We start from the raw sequence: 8,840 nt of genomic DNA, 5'->3' as shown, positions 1-8,840 counted from the left end.
ACCACGACAGATATTCAGACCAATTGAAAAGAGCTGAAAACCCAGAAATAAAAACGTCAGCATACAGGTAACTGATTTTTTATAAGGTCCCCCAAAATATCACATGGGAACTGGATACCCTCTTCAATAAGCAGTTCTGAAAGACATAGGTATCTACCTGCAGAAACACAAAGAAAGACCCTTACCTCACTCCATGCACAAGAATAAACTCAAGGTGGATCAGAGACTTTGAGGTAAAACCCCAAACTATTTGGTCCATTAATGAGAGAATTGGGACAAACCTGAGATCCTTGGCACAGGGAATACATAAGTTATCAGAAATAGGAAAAGATACAAATACAGATGAGGCACAAATTGACAAGTGGGATATACTGAAGATATTTAACTTGTGTACATTTAAATAATTCACCAAGAGAGTAATAAGAGAGTCCACAGAATGGGAAAATATCTTTAGCAATGATACATCTGACAAAGGGCTTATTACTAAAATCTACAATACTTTTCAAGCGTTCAATAAGAAAAAATACCTTACTGCCCACTGAGGAGGTGGGCAAAGGACCTGAACAGAAGTTTGACAAAGGCATAAATCCAATGGGTCAATAAACATGAGAAAATGTTCCCAATCATTTGGGATATGATAAATGCAAATTAAAACAACTATGGAATACCACCAACACCTCAAAGATAGTCCAATTGAAAAATCAGAATGTAACAAGTGTTGGAGGAGCTATGGGGAGATAGGAACTCTCATCCACTGCTGGTAGACTGAGGTATGTACAGCCATTGTGGAAATTGATTTGGCAATATCTAAAACAGAAGGAGATTGAACTATCATAAGAACCAGCAATCCCCCTACTGGGTATATAAACAGAAGAGGCAAGAAACAAACTGCAGCCAGACATATGTGCTCCAATGTTCATCATGGCACAGATCACAATTGCAAGGAGTTGAAAACAATCCAAATTTCCATAAACAGAATTGCGGATCAAAAAACTGTGGTAGGAGACTTCTGAGAAGATGGCAATTGAGTAACACATACCAGAGGGACTCATCAGACATCAACCCAGAAGAGTTACTAAGAGGGAAATTCAACATTGCCGGGTTGCAGGGGTAGTATCATAAGGTTAAGTAGGCACAGATCCACAAGGCTTTGAGGGACTGAGGGCTTTTGGCTTATGGTGGAGGGCGGCTTGAGTTTGACCTTAGCCCCATCTCTGTGTCAGCCAGAGTTAGGATAATTTGGAGCTGGTGCAGGGGCTTTATCTCAACACAGTGACAGCTTGCCACCACCTCGTGGCAAGGATTAAACCCTTGCAGCCCCATGGTTAGGGATCGGGGCTCAGGTATACTTTTACTACCCCATTCTCTATATCCTCCCACAGTCTAGGCAGGCTTAGTTTTTCCTTCTTTGTCTCTTCCCTTTTCAATCACATGCTACTTCTGACCTCCAGACCACAACCCTTAGCCAAGGACATTTATGTGTACCCTACACCTAGCTTGGAGGTCTCCACCCTCTGCAGTGTAGCACAAGGCTCAAGAAAGCCCGCCGCCCTTCACCAGGGGATATTTTGCCCAACTTCTTCCCAGGGAATTCCTGCCTGTGTGACTGGGGGAGCCATTATCTGTTCTCTGTGGTCCCAGGTGACTGAGGGAAACTTCCTCCTGCCTGTCTTACAGCCTCATATTGCCTAAGGCAGCTTGGCCAACACTCGCCAATGTTCCACGGGAACCTCTGTCCAACCTCCACAATGATCTACCTGACCAGGGAAAATCTACCCACAATTTTCAGTGCTCTACACCAAAGAAGGCAACCCAACAGCCTTCTGTGGTACTCTCATTGCAGCAGGCACCTCCACGTACCCTCTGAGACACCCCAAGAAACTGTGGCCCACACCCTCACGGCTTCTTGTAAGGTCACCCAGTACATCACCATCCTCGTGAGTCCACAACAACCCAACCAGTGTCCCCTGATAGGACTATCCAACTTTCCCTCCAAATAACAGAATACTAGTTGACCAGGGAAAGAGTGGAGCCACAGGAGGATAAAGTAGTAGGCCATTTCCATAGTGAAATTGTCTGCAGGCAGTTTGATGAAGCATTCCTAAGAATCTCCAGAGAGAGCCCGTGCCTCTTCGACTACCTGGAAAATGGCACCTGGCTCCGCTAAAACAATGCAATGAAAACAGCCATCAGCCCCAACGACCTCAATAAAAAAAACAGGAGAAACAAAAGGTAATGGAAGATTTCCTGAACTTAATGACGTGCATAAGAGAAACCGATATTGATCTGCCACAGAGAGAAATACTCAGAATGCTGTTTGGAGTTATACAGAATATGAGTGAAACAATACAGAAAAAGAATGAAATTATAGAGGAGATAAAGTCCATACATGAAAGTGAAATATGAGAGAGTTGGGAGGAGATAACAAACACCAGGAGCAGAACCATGGATCTCTAGAATCGACTGGAGGAAGCAGAGAATTGAACAGTGACCTAGCAGACAGCCAAGCAGATTTAAACAAATGCAAACAAAAATCTAATAAGATCATCAGAGAAGCTGAAGAAAACTTAAGAACTATGTCAGATGTTATGAAGAAGAATAACATCAGAATAATTAGATTACTGGAGGAAGACACAACAAAGAAGCCATTTGCTTCAATGGTGAGAGAATTCTTGGAGGTAAACTTCCCCAGCTTAAAGAATGAAAACCAGGCAACCATTCAGGAAGCGGAAAGAACACCAGCTACACTGAATCCGAAGACGTCATATAATAGTTAAATTATCTAACTTTGAGGAAAAGGAGAAAATCATGAGAGGAGCTAGGGAAAAACAAGCAATCACATATAAAGGTTCCCAAATAAGAATATGCTCAGACCTATCAGCTGAACCTATGAAGAGGAGAGTGGAGTAACATTCAAAAACTGCATGAAAATAACACAAACACAAGAATAATCGACCCAGCCAAATTATCGATCAAGATAGATGGAGAAGTAAGAATCTTCCCAGACAAGGAAAAACTCAAAGAATACGTTAGAAGAAACCCAGCCCTACAAAATATCCTTGCCGACCCAGTATAGGCAGAAGAACAACACGCACCAAGCAAAAATAAGAGACCACCACAGACAACAGCCTCACCCAGAGGGCAACAAAGAGAAAACAGCCCCCATGATAGAATTGGCTTAAGGGTGGAAAGAAATCAAGAATGCTACACACACACACACAAACACATGCACAACACACTGAAGAGAAAAGGAGGAAAACACTCAACACATAATGTATAAGATGACATCACAGAATCCATAGATGGAGATAATAACCCTGAATATCAATGGACTGAAGTCAGACATTAAAAGACAGAGGCTAGCAGACTGGCATAGAAAACACAACCCATCAATATGCTGCCTATAGGAGACACATCTCAAGATTACAGACGAAAATAGCCTGAGAATCAACGGCTGTAGAAAGGTATACCAAGCATACAGCAATTCATAAAAAGCAGGGGTTGCAATCCTAATCTTAGATAAACTCGATCTTAAAGTGAAAACTATAAAAAGAGCTAAGGTCTCCCTTCTCTTCTTCGGCGCTGCCTACGGAGGAGGCAGCCATCTCCCACCGGCATCATGGCTGCCCTCAGACCCTTGGTGAAACCTAAAATTGTAAAAAAGAGGACCAAGAAGTTCATCCGGCACCAGTCCGACCGCTATGTAAAGATTAAGCGCAACTGGCGCAAGCCCAGAGGCATTGACAACAGGGTTCGGAGAAGATTCAAGGGCCAGATCTTGATGCCCAACATTGGTTATGGGAGCAACAAGAAAACCAAGCACATGCTGCCCAGTGGCTTCCGCAAGTTTCTGGTCCACAACGTCAAGGAGCTGGAAGTGCTGCTGATGTGCAACAAGTCGTATTGTGCAGAGATTGCTCACAACGTTTCCTCCAAGAATCGCAAAGCCATTGTAGAAAGAGCAGCCCAGCTGGCCATCAGAGTCACCAATCCCAACGCCAGGCTGCGCAGTGAAGAAAATGAGTAGATGGCCCATTTTCGAGTTTTATTTGTGCTAAATAAAACCATAAATGAAAAAAAAAATAAAAAAAAATAAAAAGAGCTAAGGAGGGATACTATACAATGCTCAAGAGACGGTTGGCAAAGAACCACTAAGTATTTTAAACATATATTCCTCAAAAGAAAGACCGACTAAATATGTCAACCAAACCCCCTAAAAGATGTAAAAAGAAATCACAGCCTCAATAATTATAGTGGGTGACTTCAGTACACTGCTCTCTATGAAAGATAGATAACAGGGAAAGAAACTCAACAAGGAGGCTAGATATCTAAACACTACAATTAGACAATCTGACCCGACAGATATTTACAGAGCTTTTCATCCAAATATGAAAAAATTCACATTCTTTTCAAGCTAGCATAGCATATATTTGAGATAGACCACATGGTGGAGCATAATGCGAATCTACATAAATTTAAGCACATTGATATCATACAGATCTTTCCCTCTGACCACTGAACCATAGACTGGAAATCAACAAAGGGGAGATTAAGAAAATAAGAGCAAACAATTGGAGGATGCATAACTCTAATGCAAAAGGAGTGCATACTGGACCAGATTAGAGATTAAATCAGGAAATTTCTAGAAACCAATGAGACTGAGAACACGATGTACCAAAACTTATGGGACATAGCAAAGGCAGTTATCAGACGAAGTCTCATAGCAATACATAAACACCGGAAAATGGAAGCAAGACTGATGATTGATATGCTGGCGCAAAATTTACAACAACTAGAGCTGAGTCAGCAGGACAATCCTATTAAGAGCAAAAGAAAAGAAATAATAAAAATCAGTGCTGAGATTCAGGAGAGGGAAAATAAGAAAATCATGGAAAAAATTAATGCTGCTAAAAGTTGGTTCTTTGAAAAAATGAACAGAATTAACAGACCGCTGGCAACCTAACCAAAGAAAGGAAGGAACAAATTTCAATAGCAAGAATAAGGGATGAAAGAGGGGACATTAAAACAGACCCTAATGAAATCAAAGGGATAATTACACAGTGCTATGAAGGATTGTAGTCCAATGAATTTAACAACTTTGAAGACATGGACCAATTTTTGGAAAAACAGTCCCTCCCCAGACTATCCCTGATGGACATCAAGAATCTCAAAAGACCCAGAACAATAGAAGAAATATACTAAATTATCAAGAGATGATCAGCACACACAAAAAAATCCCCTGGACCAGATGTCTTCACAGGAGAATTCTACCAAGCATTCAAAGAAGAACTGACACCAATCCTTCCTAAACTCTTTCAGAACAAAGAAAAAGACAGCAAACTCTTGAACTACTTCTAGGAAGCTAGTTTAACTCTGATACCCAAACCAGGCAAGGATCCCATAAGAATTGAGAACTGTAGACCAATATCCCTAATAAACATTGATGTAAAAATCCTTAATGAAATATGAGCCAACAGAATACAAAAGTATATAAAACAAATAATTCACCATGACTAAGTGGGATTAATACCAGGGATTCAGACCATTAGTATCATTTGCCACATTGACATGAAAAACTATAAGAACCACATGATAATATCTATGGATGGGGTAAAAGCTTTTGACAACATCCAACATCAATTCATATTTAAGACACTCGAGAAGATAGGAATGGAAGGAAAATTCCTCAAGACAATACAAGCTGTATATGAGAAACCAACAGCCAATGTGGTAGTCAATGGAGAAAAGATGAACACAACCCCACTGAAAAAGGGGACCAGACAATGATGCCCCTGGTCCCCACTCTTATTTAATATCATACTGGAGGTTTTAGCTAACAGCATAGGGCAAAGAAAAGTTTTCAAATGTATTCGTCTGGGGAAGGAAGAGGTGAAACTATCGTTATTTGTAGATGATATGATTTTATATATAGAAAATCCCAAAAGTCCCACAAGGGGAGTACTAGAAGTAATAGAGGAGTATGGCAGAGTGGCAGGATACAAAATCAATAAACATAAGTCTATCAGACTTCTATACACATGGATAAGGTCACAGAGGAGATTAAAAAAGGCGGCACCCTTCACAATAGCCAAGCACAAATAGAAACATCTAGGGATATACCTGACTAAAGGAACAAAAGATCTATATGAGAAAAACTACAGTACACTATTACAAGAAACCAAGAGCGTCCCCAACAAATGGAAAAATATCCCATGGTCATGGATTGGAAGACTCAATATAGTAGAGATGTAAGTTCTTCCCAAGGTACTATATAAATTTAATGCAATCTCAATACAATTACCCCAATATTTCTTCAAAGAATTGGAAAAACCGATTATCAACTTCATTTGGAGAGAGAAGAAGCCCAGAATTAGAAGAGAACTCATCAAGAAGAAGGACACAGTAGGAGGACTTGCTTTACCTGACCTTAGCACATATTCTACGATCACAGTGGTCAAAACCACATGGTATGGGTATATTGACAGATACTCAGACCAATGGAAAAGAACTGAAAACGCAGAAATAAAATCATCAGCTTACAGACAACTGATCTTTGATAAGGCCCCCCAAATATCCAATGGGAAGCAGATGACCTCTTTAACAAGTGATGCTGGAAAAAATGGATATCTACCTGCAGAAAAGTGGTACAAGATCCTTATCTCACTCCAAGCGCAAGAATAAATTCAAGGTGGATCACAGACCTCAAGTAAAACCCCAAGGTATTAGGGCCATAAATGAGGAAATTGGGACCAACCTGAGAATTTTGGCCCAAGGAATACATAGGCTGTCAGAAATAGAGAAGGACACAAATATAGCATAGGCAAAAAATGACAAGTGGGACATACTGAAGATAAAACACCTGTGTACATTAAAAGAATTCATCAAGAGGGTAATAAGAGAGCCCATGGACTGGGGAAACACCTTTAGCAATCACACATCAGACAAGGGCCTTAATACAAAAATCTACAATACTCTGCTAACTTCCCAAACAATTAAAAAAAAAAACTACTTTCCCACTGAGGAGGTGGGCAAAGGATCTGAACAGAAATTTCACAGGGGCAGAAATCCGAATTGCCCATAAACATATGGGAAAATGTTCCCAATCATTAGCCATAAGAGAAATGCAAATTAAAACAACAAGGAGATAGATACCACCTAACACCCTCAAAGACAGCCTAATTAAAAAACTTAGAAAGCTACAAGTGTTGGAGGGCCAGTGGGGAGACAGGAACTCTCATCCACTGCTGGTGGACCTGTAGGTTTGTACAGCCATTATGGAAATCGATTTGGCAATATCTAAAACAGATGGAAATTGAGCTACCATATGACCCAGCAGCACCCATACTGGGCATATACCCTGAAGAGGCAAGAAACAAACCACAGCCAAACATCTGTACTCCAATGCCCATCCTGGCAGAGTTCACAATTGCAAGGAGTTAGAAACAACCCATATTTCCATCAACTGATGAATGGGTTAAAAAACTGCTGTACATACATACAATGGAGTACCACACATTGCTAAAAAGCAGTGATGACCGTATGAAGCACATCGCCACATGGGCAAAACTGGAGGAAATTTTGCTAAGCGAAGTAAGCCAAGCACAAAAGGACAAGTACAGCATGAGTACACTGAGGTATCCTTAAAAACATGAAAAAGGGGCATAGGGAAAAGGCTGCAACATTCCTGGGGTGACATCCAGGTAGTATGGCAGGGGTCATACCATATCAAGGGATATATATAGTAGTCAACTAAATAGGAAGGGGGTAAAAAGGGGGGGGGGGAACCCCAACAAATTGGTATCAGGGAAACAGGGCACTAAACCACCCCAGGGAAGGGTATTGTTCAGATCTCCATAGTAAAGAGGGACCAGAGTTCAACCCAGTGCTCTAAGATGTGAATGCAACATACTGGCATGAAGAAGGGAACCAGTGGAGAGGTGTGAGGGGCACTTGCCCCTCCCCCCAGAAAAATTTACTTTAGAGGACAGTGCTGAAGCTGCAGCTCAGGGAGAGGGACATGTCTAATCAGAGCACATGGGAGCAAATGAAGGGGGAGGAAGAGAGAGTGGAGTACATCCTGGCCCACCAAGCCTTGAGGACAATATCTCTACTCAGAGCAGCCAATCCAAAGAGAAGGCCATATATCTGGTCCCACTAGGAGACATGACATCCCTCACTGACCCATACCCCTACGGGGGATGACTCTGGAGACACAATGTGGGAATTGCACCCAATTTGACCCCACCACACCTAGGCAAAACACAATGGGTGTGCAACAGGATAGCATGGGGAACAGAGCACTGAAGTCCCCAGGTAATACCAAAAGTAGACTGTGGGGACAGGGTGTGGCACCCCATCAGATTCAACCTGAAAATACTCCGAAAGGCCAACAAACAATCCTTGACCTAACTTTAGGTTTTCCTTTCTTTTGTTGTTGTTTTTTTGTCACTGGTTTTTGTTGTTGTTGTTTTCTTTTGTTGCTTTGTTTTGCTCTGTCTTGTTTTTGTGCATGTTTTTATCTCTGCATGTCTGTTTAAGTAAGATAGACTGGATGAACAATCTGGAGGAGAAAACAATGTGACCAACAGTTCTAGGGGGGAGCATGGGAGAAGAGGAGGTGGGGGGAAAGGAAGTGGTTTTAACAAACCCAGGGACAAGGGAATAATAAGTGATCCAAATTGGTGATGAGGAGGGTGTAGGATGCCTCGTAGGGCTTGTTCAAAGGTAATATAATTCCAAGAGGAATTACTGAAAACCAAATAAAAGCTGTGCGTGATAATTGGACAAGAGGAACATAAAAGGAAATAGAGAAAGAACTAGGAAGCAAAGGGCATTTATAG

At 41.4% G+C, this 8,840-nt stretch overlaps 1 protein-coding gene across 1 annotated transcript; it reads left to right on the top strand.

Moving 5' to 3' along the window:
* Positions 1 to 3,568: 3,568 nt before the first annotated feature.
* LOC142427270 (large ribosomal subunit protein eL32) lies at positions 3,569 to 4,099 on the top strand. Its single transcript, XM_075532501.1, has one exon. It carries the CDS (start codon positions 3,620 to 3,622, stop codon positions 4,025 to 4,027), a length of 408 nt encoding a protein of 135 aa, XP_075388616.1. The 5' UTR covers positions 3,569 to 3,619; the 3' UTR covers positions 4,028 to 4,099.
* Positions 4,100 to 8,840: the final 4,741 nt, after the last annotated feature.

Source organism: Tenrec ecaudatus, chromosome 15 (assembly GCF_050624435.1).
Source record: "Tenrec ecaudatus isolate mTenEca1 chromosome 15, mTenEca1.hap1, whole genome shotgun sequence".
In the NCBI taxonomy this organism is placed as follows: Eukaryota; Metazoa; Chordata; class Mammalia; order Afrosoricida; family Tenrecidae; genus Tenrec; species Tenrec ecaudatus.
This window is presented reverse-complemented; position numbering and strand designations above follow the sequence as displayed.

Excerpts from the sequence above, each read along its gene's own strand:
- LOC142427270 (XM_075532501.1), top strand. The coding sequence starts at position 3,620 with ATGGCTGCCCTCAGACCCTTGGTGAAACCTAAAATTGTAAAAAAGAGG.